This window comes from Balaenoptera acutorostrata, chromosome 14, assembly GCF_949987535.1.
Source record: "Balaenoptera acutorostrata chromosome 14, mBalAcu1.1, whole genome shotgun sequence".
NCBI lineage: Eukaryota > Metazoa > Chordata > Mammalia > Artiodactyla > Balaenopteridae > Balaenoptera > Balaenoptera acutorostrata.
Window position 1 is genome coordinate 86,236,405 of NC_080077.1, and position 13,807 is coordinate 86,250,211.

General features: G+C 39.5%; 1 protein-coding gene across 4 annotated transcripts in view; it reads right to left on the reverse strand.

The window, feature by feature from the left end:
- Positions 1 to 13,807, reverse strand: part of COL19A1 (collagen type XIX alpha 1 chain) — a 379,271-nt gene that overhangs the window by 42,813 nt on the left and 322,651 nt on the right. For all 4 annotated transcript variants that reach the window (XM_057528157.1, XM_057528158.1, XM_057528156.1 and 1 more), the window contains 7 exons: positions 10,471 to 10,524; positions 9,022 to 9,075; positions 6,758 to 6,802; positions 3,715 to 3,765; positions 3,585 to 3,629; positions 3,128 to 3,154; positions 14 to 67 (listed from right to left, as the gene is read on the reverse strand). In XM_057528157.1, coding sequence (XP_057384140.1) covers positions 14 to 67; positions 3,128 to 3,154; positions 3,585 to 3,629; positions 3,715 to 3,765; positions 6,758 to 6,802; positions 9,022 to 9,075; positions 10,471 to 10,524 — 330 coding nt within the window. The remainder of the gene's footprint in view (positions 1 to 13; positions 68 to 3,127; positions 3,155 to 3,584; positions 3,630 to 3,714; positions 3,766 to 6,757; positions 6,803 to 9,021; positions 9,076 to 10,470; positions 10,525 to 13,807) is intronic.

A 13,807-nucleotide genomic window follows, 5' to 3' on the forward strand; every position in this document is an offset into this window, starting at 1 on the left:
ACCCTGCACTTACCTTTATACCAGGAAATCCTTCTAATCCTGGCAACCCCATTGCACCAGGTTCTCCCTGTTAAATATGAACATAGGAACACAGAAGCAATGGTCAAAAGGTTTCTTAAGCATTGATTTCAAAAGCAAAGATATTTTTTGCCTAAAAAATACTCCCTTAAACATCAATTGGTAATTTAGCAAGTAAATAGTACGCTCTATTTTCAAGCATCTGTATTCTTGCATTTGATATTTGGAAACAGTTTGAAAATAAAGCTATTCCCTGGAGAGGTATGAGTATATTTTCTAATTAATTGTTTTTATCCTGATGAAGAATCTGCTCTGAATGAATCCCTCTAGTCAGTGATAACCCCAATTTCAATAAGAATTAGAAGGAAAGACTGGGTTTTAATAAACTTTGCCAATTTATAAGGTACCTAAGCCCTCTAGATTATCAGAAAACAAGACTAAAGTCTTTAAGAGTGCATGAAGATGGAGCTCTCAAAGCAAAGTTTATCATCCCTCAATATGTCCTGGAGCTGGACATGAATTGTGGATGCTTCAGAGGACAGCCCAGGAGCAGTTATTTATGATGGCTCACTGAGAGGAGACAGGTAAGCATTTCTGCTAAAAGAAAAACCTGTTACATATGCTGGTGTCTGGTCCCAGCTGACTGGAGCCTGTAGGTCCTCAAGGAACCCCTTTAGAAAGGTCAGGGTGAAGGAAGCTGCCAACTTTGAACAATAAACATTAGGGGTTTTAAATTAAGAGAGATAAAGTGGGTAGTTTTTGATACCTCCTTCTTAATGAATTAATGTTAACTGCAAATATTTTCTTAAGACACTGGATGTTTTCAACATAATCACATAGAAAAGGTAGCTTCCCAAGGTCATTCTCTGTAAATGTATTTTTGCATGCCTCATTCTAATCTGCTTCAAAAATATTACCAACACTCTAACTTCCATTATGATTTATGATATTGTCCTTATCATGGGATGCTTAATGAGGAAGCATATCATTTGAGACTTTCTTTGCTTCAAAAGCCTTTTTAAACAACTACCAATATGTAACCTGTCAATCAGAAAAAAAAGATGTTCAGATTCTATTCTGCATGAAGCTCTGTAATAGAGGCTCTGGGTTATCGACAAAGGAAATAAGCTCTTTGATTCTCTTTGTTTATATTCTCAACTAACCTTAGGACAGGAATTGGTTGGACAGTGCTCAGCCAATCAATCAATATTTGTTTGAAAGTAGCTAATAATAAATATTTAATTGAAAGCCAATTATAACTTGAATACCAAGGGAATGAAATAGAGTGCCTCAGAAGATAATAAATTCAATTAAGGGTAATTTTTATCTGTAAAGGTTCACTGAGAAGATTAGAAACAGTGGTACCGATCTGGTGTCCTGGGATTTGAAGGATGCTGGAAGAGTATATCTCTGCCACACCTACCCCGATGGGACTTTTCCATTTTCTGCTCTGTGTGACCTGTGACTCGACCATTCCTGGCTTATCTATCTCTATGCCATGAGGTAGTTTTTCTCTATTCGGGGCAACTGGTCGGAAATGAGCTGCCTGGTGGTGGTGACATGGAGCCCAAAGGAATAATGTAAAGTTTTATCTAAGATAAACCTGAAGGTTTACTCGGTAGTTAATTTAATGATTCCACATTTCTGTTTTTGTGCTTCACCCACTTAATTCATGTCTCTAAAAGCAAGGAACGTCGTCCACTTAGTTTTTATTCTTTATTCTTTGTTGCAGCTAAAAAATTTTGAAGCCTAATCTCTTCAAATTCTACTCAATGCTGTCTACATTTTTGTTGCCACGCACTTTCCAATCCAAGTGAACTATAATTTATCCTTTATTATAACACTTTTTTAAAAGGTTTCTCGCCTTAATCTACAGTTACTAACTTAAAAACTTGGGTGTTCCAGAAAAGTCGGTGAGAAGCTTACGTGTCCCTGAATGATTCAGAAGGGATGCTTGTGTGTGTGACTATGAGAAGGAAAAACCAGGAGGAAATTTTTATCAATAAGATGAAAGGAGATTCAAATTGGAATGAAGGATATGCGAGCGGAGGTGAAAGCATTAAAAAACGTTACAGATAAAGGAAGCACAGCATGAGTAATGAAACAACGGAAACTTCTAAATGACATATTTGGGGTTCGGAAAATGCTGCAAACTGGGCATTTCATAGGGGAAAACAAATTGGCTTTTAATATATATTGCCCAATAACAAAAAATAAGCTCTTTCATGCATCTCCTTTGAACATCTATTTAGATGTAAAAAGATTGCTTTTTATGGCTCTTCTTTCGCTTGTTTAAAATTTATTCATCTATTTTTACCAAACAACTCCACTGTAATGAAAGGGCCTGCAATTTCTTCCCACGGCAATGTAAAGTGGTTTGAAAGTTTATTTCAGTTTCAGCTACATCTGAGTTTCAAGTATATACCCAAAGGTTAAAGGACACAGAAATGAAATATGAAGGACAGGACACATGCCTGAAAAGGACATGACAGGAAAATCTGCCAAGGAATAAAGGGAATCGAATTGCATCTGGCAGAACTTTTACAGTGCCGCTCCATGGCTGAGAAGTATGCTTAACAATCCTCATCCTTCGGAAGAGGCTGGAGCACAGGATCTCTTCCCAGGCTGAGGGTGAACCTCCTGAAACATCGCTCCTAATAAGCAGGGTTCTGACAGCGCACCACATCGCCTCCAGAACAACCGCCCAAGACAGTCAAAGCAAATAAACCGTCCCTGTCTTGTTGTAGTTGTTGGTGGGGGAGACGGCAGACCTATTAAGGAATTTCTTTCCAATAAATAGTTTTCTCCCATGATCTACTTAACATGGAATCAATCATCAAAATATTCCTATTGGAAGAAAGTGTCCTATTTGTCAGGAGCTTTATATGCCTCTTCCTCCAGCCCAGGGTGATTTTTAAAATCGCACTGATGGAAGAGCGTCAAGGTCAGGGACACATCAGGACCGAGGCATCCTGAAATGAGGAGGTGCCCACTTCCTCCATTTAACCAAGGGACATCTCAGAAGGCAGGCATCTCTCCTGAAGGTCTTCTTTCAAACGCGAATAAAGATTTATTTTCTAAATGACACAAAACATGGGAATATACATACCACCGGGCCAGGATCACCTTTGGGGCCCTGTAAGAAAAATATGAGAAGTCATCTTGAAAATAACGACCGAAGCAAAATTACAAACTATGAATAATTTTTATCCAATTTGCTTTAATACACATAAAAATATCTGCAACTTTTGTTTTGCTATGGTTTGGATTTGAAGCATAATAAGATGAGGAAATATAACTTGATGGAACTCCCATGACGGTGATTGCTTGGACATTGATTTAGTTCTCAGATTTCCAAAAAGTGACACCACTCCGCAGAATGCTGTTTTCCTTTATTTTGACTGTGTACATTTCCCCAATGTTATTAGAATTGGTTTATTTCCTCCTGCAGAAAATTCTGTTTATATTTGTAACACATACTTTTCAGTGAACGTAGGAGGTCTTTGTGTGTGTGCATGTGAGGCTGCTCAGCTAAAATATGCTTGGTGATAAACAACTGTACTCACAGGGGGGCCAGGTGGCCCTGGATAACTGGGAGCATTCACACCTCCCTTCAAAAGAAAAAGACAAAGGTGAGAAGAATTTGTAGTAACCCATAACCAGAAAGTGATTTGACGTAATTAGAAAAGTAGATACCTGGATTTTATATAAACTGCTCATTCCATTTCCTTCATTGAATGGTACACCCTTAGAAAAGAAATGACACATGGAGTTATCCTTTGAAGTTAACAGTGAGCATCTCTACCTTTTGTTGTTTCACCAAATGATATTTTTCCTACTCTGTTTTAGAAACTGAGTTCCATGTTATCGGTAAAAATTATAACGTTCCCATTTTTGGTTTTTCTAAAGCAAATGTAGAAGACAAAACCAGAAGGCATGTGAGCTCCACCCGGAGCACACGCACACACTTTTGGCGGGGCTGTGATGAATGTGCCGGCTTGACAGATGAGACACTAATGCATTCAGAGGAAAGTATTATTTGCTCATTAAAATTCAGTTTCGGAATTGCCAACTTATGCTAACTGTTTACAGCCTGCTGACCTGCAGGCCATAACACAGGAGTGCTGATGAAGATGTGAACAGGGAACAATTTGGCTACTGAAAGGTAATTTTTTTCCACACTCTCTTCATACTAAATAGAAAATTAAGGGAAATGGGGGAGATGATGTCACTCACAACCCTGTGTGGATGTTTCTACAAAAACATATTCTTTAGAACAAGAGGGAACGGGAACTTCCTAATAAATTGACCTGTGAATGCAAAGCCCCAGAGTAACTAACACTTAAAGAGAACTAAACTGAGAGGCTTTCAAAATCATACATTTTGGCATTCAGGAAAAATTTGCATATGAAAATTTTAGTTAGGATCTTCTAGCCTTCTTTTTAAAAATTCCCATAGAATCATAACCTGCGTTTTCCTTTATTGTGATTTCCACGTTTCAGCTGCAAAACTGAAGAGCCATCATTGCCGTTTTTGGACCACGGTGGTCAGTGGTGCTCAGGGCGCGTGATCTGCGTGCATCTTCCAAACACTTGTGAAGGAAGGAAAAATGCTCTGTTCATGTATTCCTTCAGTATTGCACTCCTTCATTTGACAACTGCTGAATGTCTACTGTATTTAGTCCTGGAGGGGGAAGGATACTTTTGTCTGAGATTTCCAGGGCCGCAGGGGGGTGCTTCACAGAAAAGACAACACTTAACTTGTTTTGAAGAATAAATAGTTTTGGAGAACCGGGGTGGGGGGCAAGGGAGATTTCTTAAGTCCATCGTAAAACAGAGGTCCCTTTTGGGAGCTCATGTTGTATTTTGCTGTTCTGTCCACTGGGGAGGGAGGGTATTTTAGTGGTTGAGACTCACATGCTGCCTGCCCTGCTTCCTTGCCAGGGGAGAAGGTAAGTAAAACAAAACCGAAGAGCATGTTTAGGGAAACAGAGTGTCTGTGTATTCACTGATGTGCGCACACGTGCGATCGCACGCCGACTAGCGATGTACCTTTGTTGTCTTCAGCATCTCAGGAAACTCTCATCAGTGGAGAAAGCTGCGACGTGAAACTGCATAGCAGCCATACCCTTCCTTTCTCTTGTTTTTAGCTGAGGACGGTACTTAAGGTGAGGACTTGGGCCATTTCAGGGCGTAACTCAGTTTTCCTGGATGTCTCCCTTGCATATAGGAAGCACACATGTTGTTAAACTTCTGATTGTTTTTCTCCGAAAAAAAACAAAGTCACGGATGAATTCTGCCCCTTGCGGGGGAGTCTGGCTTCTTCACCTCTCCCTCTGAGGCAGGTGGGAAAGAACGCTTGGCTGGGCGGACGCTGTGATGCTGTTTGAGCGAGACTCCACTGGAGGGCAGACTTGCTCCGGAGAGACGCCCTTGTCCTCCCCGGCCTCCCGACAAGGTAGATGCACGTCTGTCTCAATCCCTAGCGCGAAAGCAGCGGCGGCCCTTGTACATTTCATTCACTGGGCACCATATAAATAGCATTTCCTTTTGCATCTCGGGCATCATGGATGGTAATGAATACACACAGCACAACACAATTTTTCTACCAGCTCACATTGCCGGAAGGGATGTCTTTTTACAGCCCCTCTCTTTTCTGTGAATGAGGCTCACTGAGGTTAAATGACTTTCCCAGGGTCCCCCAGGCAGGAAGTGGAGAGTAGGAGTGCACACCTACCCGAACTGAGTCCACAGCAGGGAGGCCCACAGTCTGCAAATCCGAGCAGTGTGCCTCAGGGCTGAGCTAATGCGGGAATCAGGGCTCCCCTAAGCCACCCTGGCTGTCATTTGCATGTATACATAAAACTCAGATGACTTTTATCCTTGAGAATATCTAAATGTAGTCTGACCTCTGAGTCATAAAAGCTTTTTTTTGATTTCAACTATAGGACATTCTGAAAAAGCCAGACATATAGAGATAGTAAAAAGACCAACAGTTTCTAGCGGCTTGAGGGACGGGGAGGTGAGCAATGGACAAGTGTAGCACAGGACGTTTTTAGGGGAGTGAAACTGTTCCGTATGGTACCGTAATGGTGGATACATGAGATTATGCACTTATCAAAACTAATGGACCATACAACCGAAAAAGTAAACCCCAAGGTCAACTATACAGTTTAGTTTATAATAATGTATCAATATCAGTTCCTCAACTGTAAAAAATTCTACTCTAAGAAAGAAATTATATTACCTGGATAGTTAATGTGACAAATAATATATCTCAACATATACTTCATCATAATAATTTTGTTATACATGCCACTGAAAAATCATTATATCAGAGTTAGAAGGATCTTTACACATATGTTTTTGGTTTTTAAGCTGAGATAAAATTCACATACCCTAAAGTTTATACTTTTAATAAGAGTACAATTCCACACTAATGTAAGATATTAATGATGAGGGAAACTGCGTGTGTGTGGCAGGACCATATGGGAACTCTTTGTATTTTCTGTGAAATTTTCCTGCAAACATAAAAAATCATCCAAAAAAATAAAGTCTATTTAAAAAAAACAACAAAAAAACAAACAAAAAAAGTAAAATCCTTTTTTTTTTTTTCTTTCCCATTATGGTTTATTACAGGATATTGAATTTAATTCCCTGTGCTATACAATAGGACCTTGTTGTTTACACAAGTCTTAAGTAGATGCATGAGTTTATGTTTTAAACCTGAAACAACTCACAGGTGGTCCAGGTGGTCCGGGTCTCCCAGGGGGTCCCTCGCTGCCCTGCAAGGGGGTACACAGACCAACATCAATGGCTTAGACATTTCTGCTCCAGGTTTGTGAACCCGATCGCGCTTGCTCAGAGAGCCACATTCTGAAGTCAATATGACTTGTCATTTTGTTCACCCTTGCAAAGTCTTATTCAGCGGGGCTTTTCCCTTCCCCTGGGGAATTAACATTACTAGACCACGGGAAAGGTAAATGCCTCTTCCCACAGGCAATCGGATCCTCACGGTGTGAGCGCCAGGGATGAAGCTTATTTTTAGACGGAGCCAGACAAGCAGGTGACCAGGTCCTGGACTTCGAGTGCAGCTGAGGGAACTCTCCCCACAAGGGGGTGCAGAGCACACTTCCTGAAGGCTGGGGCAGCTCAGGAACACGGCTCTTTGGGTCAGACCCTCGCTCCTAGCCTCACCTCCACCACCTTCATTCTTCTGGGAACCAGAGAGGGCATCCACATGCTTTGACTAAAGTAGAAAATCACAACCTGTGTGTGTCTGCAGGAGGAAAACCTTCTTTCACATCCTAAGTGAATATCAGGCATGCCCCACTGAGCAGAGGTGACCGTGGTACAATGCTGTATAAGGGAAATGTTCTTTACAATGTAAACAGCCTCAGACATTCTGCTTCCAGGCAAAGCAGACTGAAAATGAAATGTGTGAGAAATGCATTCAAGTTGAAACTTGAAAAATGGGATTTCATCTATATTTTGATAAAACATAGGATGCTTATTGGTCCATGATAAACAGAGGTATGATACTCCTTTTGGTGCCTTTAACCAGTTTTTCCTGTAACTGCTTTTTTTTTAGAATAATAGTCTCATAAAATCTTTTGAGTCCCTCAATATCAGGGGCGATGGCAAGAAATGGTTAATTAAAAAAACATCCAGAGAGAGTAAAATTCCTACTTTAAAATGTCCAAGAATTTTGAGGGATTTTAGTCTATTTTCATAAATTTGATGAAGGATTTCATTCCAATCTCCCCATTTTTTCAGTAACCAAAGAATCATAGAAACCTTTTGATTGTATCTTTATCAATAAAAACCAACTGTAAAGTTTTTCTTGCAATGTATCTGCCTGAGAAGGAGTGACCATGAGTATACTGTATCTTTTCCCAAACTGCTCTGATGGCAGCTCTCTCTCTAAGACACATGGGGCTCTGCTGGCAGTGTCCTTCAGAGAATTATGTCATGGTTCTCATGAACCATGAGAGGACAACAAACAAGGAAAATATGCGCCTATTGAAAGGACTTTTTTTTTTCTGGCACAATTAATAGTCATATTTTCATTCTTGATTGTGCCCCAAAGCTCATCTCAGTGTGGAATTCCCATTAACTTCAAAAGGCAAATCTCTGACGGAATAATTTCCATCGAGAACAGATCAAAAAGGCTGGTGGAGTTGGGCAAGCTCCCCGGGATGCTATCAGAAAAACTGTGCTGAGACTGTCCAGAATAAGCACGTTGTTGCCTTTCAGTTTGGGGGGATCCCTTTGCTCCTCGATGCCATTATGCCCCATTGTGGTCATTTTGGGGTAGAAGCCACTTGAGTGGCTCACATGGACTCCGGATTCTTAAATCTCTCTCATCCAAAGAGTTAGTCCGTGTGACTCATGTGCTGGCTCTATCACACTGTGGGTGACACTTTAGATCCTAAATTGGGTAACTGTGTGATCTTCCTGCTGGGACTCCTCTTTTGCTGGTTCTCCCTGCTGACCACAGCAACCTATCTGTCCTGTCAACCGGACTCCCCAGGAAGCAAGCTGTGCTGGTTCTTTCGCGGATCTCCCCTACGACCCTCTAAGGACAGAACTTGCAGATTTTCTCAGCAAGCACGTCATTTACTGGAATCCTGGTTCTGAGAGCTAGCCTGCTGTCGGGAGCCTTGGCACCTGCGGCTGGACTTCCAGATACAAACTACCTTCCTGCGCCTCATCAGGAGGTGACCCTCACCCATCCTTCCCCACGGTGGATGCCCAGGACCCTGAGTTCAGCTTGGACGTTTGCTGTGTGGCACCCATGTGATATCCATCCTCTTCCCTGGGAACATATCTCTTGTCTTCAGACCAATTTTGGGACCTATTTCTTTCCAAGCCCACTTCCCTGACATCACTCCTATAATACTTTGAGGCTTTGCTTGATTTTATGGATTTCTCTGTAAGTAGGCTCAACTTGCCCCTACCCCAAGCCCCAATTTGGACAGTAAGTGAGGCTTTCCCTCTGTACCTTGTCACCCTTTGTTCCCGAGGGACCCGGATGTCCCGTTCTTCCCAACAAGCCCTGTAAAACACAAAACTAAGTTTGTTACAGAAACAACAACTAAACGGCCAAGGGTATTGGAAGTTGGTTGCTCAAATTGATACATTTCGAAGGTCATTTGATCCTAATTAAATCAGTCTTCTAAGCTTATATTTCTTCAGGCTGATACAGCAGCTGTATCCTGCTGATAAGCCCTTGGAAGGATAAAATTTGTATTTGTGGTCGCTTTTTCACCTTGGCCAACCACATTTAATGACCTTAACTGGAACCTTTTAATACATTTAAGAATTTAGCCTTGCTGTTTAAATGGCAATTTACATAGCATTATGCCTTCCTAAATGAGCTATAATTTTGGTAGTGATCAACATTTTAAATACTCCACAGAGCAGAATTAACAAGGTGAGTTATGCGATCTGCATTTTACCAATGGAAAATAAAATTTAGTTTAAGATCTTCTTTGAGAATAGAGTTAGCTATCATTTCCATGGCTCCTTTCACAACTCTTTCTCTTAACTTTTAATTTTAGTGTACAATTTAGAGCCAGGTTTGTTCTGTATAACTGTGGTGAAAGCATAAAGGGTAAAATTTTCATTATGGCAAACCCATGATTCAAAACATGAAAGAACACGATTACATTCCTACATACCATTTGCCTAGGCACTCTAAGAAGGAAAGAATTGGAAAAATTGAGGCTTGAGTAGGGTTGCTAGATTTAGCAAATAAAAATACAATATTTGGGACAAACATGCTATGAAAGTATTTATTTACATGAAATTCAAATTGAGCCTCATGTCCTGTATTTTAACTGGCAACTCTAGATTTGAGTTCTGCTTTAATGAGCGGCTGGTTTTAGCAGGTGCAAAAGAAAAAAGACTGTTTTAAGCAAACAGGGTAACTGAAGACAAAAAGGCCCTGATGCTGTGTTTGAGAGAGACAGCGGAAAAAAGTGCCGATTAAAGTAGAGCGTATTTTAAGTCAGAAACAGGAATAAAAGTAAATTGAACCTGATAATCCTTGACCCATTTTTTTTTTCTGTCTAGAGAATAAATTCTTAGTTTATGGCGCTTAAAAATGTAAGGGTGTAACCATCTGAATATCTCTCCCTATGGTTAATGCCAGAAAAATTATAGCTAAAAAAGATAACGCTCCTCTACATCCAACGTCTATTCAAATAGACTTGCTTCATCACAGACTGCTTTCTGGTCTGGTAGAATTTTCATGACAAGTCTCCACAACCCCGAGCAGCCTTAAGGAATACTAACAAATATCTGAGATGTTGGATGCTACTTTCCCCAGCAATAGCTGCATAATCCACACAGAGGAACAGAGAACAAAAAGCAATAAAGAATGTTAGTTCACTTTGCATCATACCAGCAGATATGAAGTGTGAGTGAAACCATTTTAGCAAATACTTACAGGGGGTCCAGTCGGGCCAGGAGCACCTGGAAGGCCCGGAACGCCTTGAAGACCCTAAAAGAGATAGTTCCTACCGTAAAATCTGTTATATCATTGGAAACAGAGCATTTTAGTTCATCAAATATTTTGACGATTGAAAACTACCCATCTTTGTTGGCTAATCAAGAAACACATTTGTCATCTGCAAACACCCGTTTTCTAAGAGTAAGGATGGCGGGCTAAAATGCCACGACATGGAATTGGTTACAAACATAATTTAATGTGTTGGTGATTCATAGAACATTTCTGATCTCACAGAGCCCCTCCATCGACAACAGCGTCTTTGAGAAGCTGGCACTGCTAAAGCATGAAAATACAAATTTCAGATGAGCAGAATGCCATCGAAGAAATACACGGTTACACTAATGCTTCTTTCAGCTGGTGGGAACAACGGACTCTGTTTTATGATACAGTATTTAGTTCAGTCGGCCAGTTCATTATAAGAAATACCGCTCATCAGCGAAGTGAAATTTAGAACCCTTTAATGGCTTAAGCGTAAAAGTAAAGGGATAGCCTCTCAGGCCCCGCCTAAGATTTGTAGTGTCATGCTAATTATACTGGATACATTTATATATTCAAGGAAGAATTGGTAAGGTTAACTGATAACTCGTGTAATTAATTTGTTCCTTTACCAAGTAAGTCAGCAACAGAATATTAGCTAAATAAGTTACATAAAATCCATAATATGTTTTGCAACTGTTAAAATCATGTTTCAAAAGCTATTGAATAACAAAGAAAAGGAAACGTTACAAAATGTTACATAGAGTAGGGTCCAAATTATTAAAAAATTAGAAAATGCACTTCATAAAATATGAGACTGATAGAGGCTCATAATGCCTTATCTGGAAACTTTAGTGCCAGGTGTGTTTCAGGGTTCTGAAGTTTCAGATTTGTTTCAAAGGGAACACAGTCTCATATTGGATACTACATAACACTCCCATGTCACCTGAGGCAGCACCTGCTAATAAACACACAAATATTTCTATAGCAAAACACATGATAGTCTCACCAAGTGGGATAAATAGACTAGCTCCATATGACTTCAGGTCAGATTTTGCTGCCAAATAAATCTGCTGCAAACTTGGGAAAAATTTCCCGGGATTTCAGAGGCATTTGAACTTTGGAATTGTGGATGAGGGGTTGTGGACAATAATATGACTTTTACCAACAGTGGGAGAAGTACAAATAGGAATAACTTTTGTCTTTTTAGTGCTTTTGTGTATTTCTCAAATTTTCTATAAGGAACTCAGATGACTTCTACAATGGGAAAAATATGCTTTTAAAAACCCATTTATTATTTCAGATAACCATATGACGTGTCAAGTTCTATTTTGAACGGTTCCACTTTTTCAGGATTGAAATTTCTTTACTGAGTAATCCTTTTATAGTGCCAAAGCATTCATCGTTATAATAAATTCCTTTACCCTTTACTGTGATGAAATATGCATTTTATACATATTATAAATATCAGGTGAAGTGACCATGGTAAAATTGCTACATAGTTATCTATGGGAGCTCTAGAGGATCAAAGTTCTACAGGATCAAGGTTCTTTACATCAATGGGATTAAGGACCAAGCTCTGCCAGGTCTGTCCATCTAATGCCTAATGGGATCATATATTCCTTCAGGTTTTTCCATGTGACAGGAGGTGAAGAAATGCTGGAAAGGCTCTCCTTGAATGTGCCGAAATTCCTCATGTAACAAGAGTCTTGGGTAAAATCTTATCTATACTTGTGTTAATGTGGACATATACTTTCTTCAAGATGGTATCATCCTCACTGGCAATGCTCAGTGTGTGTGCGCGTGTGTGTGTGTGCGTGCACACATGTGCCCATGTGCAGTTGTGGGCGGTACACATTGGCATGTTGTATTGACTCTTTTTATTCCCCCACCATTAACTTGTTTATGGGGTTATAAGTGGAAAGGAAACAAATTTCCTTTGGGAATGGATCTCTAAATGTCTGGAGATTATAAATGCTATGCCACAAATTGTTTTATCTCAAAACACCCACATTTCCATAAAATTCTCTCTGTATTTACGTGTATAAGATATGTGTGTTCATATGTATTCTTTTTTTTTTTTTTTTTTTTTGCTACTTTTAGTCTCAACACTGAATCAGTCTAGAGATGCTGAGTGAGTCTTTAGGTAGTCCAGTTTATAAGCTTGGGACTCATTAACCTTTGATGACCACATTAAACTTTAAAGTAAACCTCAGTCCATAAATAAAAAAAAAAATTATTCTCAGCCATCTTTCTCTGAACAAGCTGAAATTCTGTAGTAAGGGTAAAAGTTACTATGAATGTATAAAGGGCAAGCAGGTAATTTTACAAGACAAGAAGGTCATTAAAGAAGACAAATACATATTAAAGAGTAGAACAGTCAATTTAGCATATTGTACCAAACTAAAATACAAATTAAAATTTACTGCATAGTCAAGGATCATTAGAGCTAAGTTCTTTCCCTATTCTGATATTTTGATTTTGCAAGTCCTATCTCAGTTGCTACCAAGAATATTTATTTTTCCATTGCTACAACTTATGGCTGACAATATTTTTCATGTCCTGTTTATCAATTATTATTCTAAAATATTGTAGAAAGACCTGTATTCCAAGCAAGAATTCCCTCTGACTATGAGAGGTAAGTCTGTGTTCTATCAGCATCTGCTAACTTGCTACCTTGCGTTGTGAAATAACATCTGCAAAAACCGTTGAGGATAATGTCACTTTTGTAAGAGCAATAAACTGAAAGGCAACTCCTCTCTTTAAGTTCCTAAATGGATTAAATCGACCATTGGATAATTATTAAATAATAATTGGGAATTCCTCAAAGAGACAGGGTGTCCTTCTGCATCTTTTCCACTAAGGGTAGAACAGACATCTTAGATTTTGTATGATTAGATATTATATGCATATTAAAATAGTATAGTTTATTCGCCAGCTGGAAATACCTATGTTCTTGGGCAAAGTTTCATTCACTTAAACAAATTAACAAATTAAAATTTCAGGGAGTATCTGAGTCCAAGTAGAAGACAAGATAATATTCAATATTTCCCACCTGCCTGAGAGGGACAAGGTGCATTGCCCCGTTACCCAACAAAGGCCCAACTGAGCTAGTATGTTACTTCAGGTTTATTCATACTATTCATGTGATGTGAAGAAACAGTGAAGAATCTCCTTCTGAACCAGCTGGAATTGTCTATCTAAGTGTCTTGTGCAAAGTCTGTGTACGCTGTGTTAAAGAGTCAACAAGGTGTACTTAAGGAAAAGCACACTAAAATAGTGAAGGAATTAAGGAGGG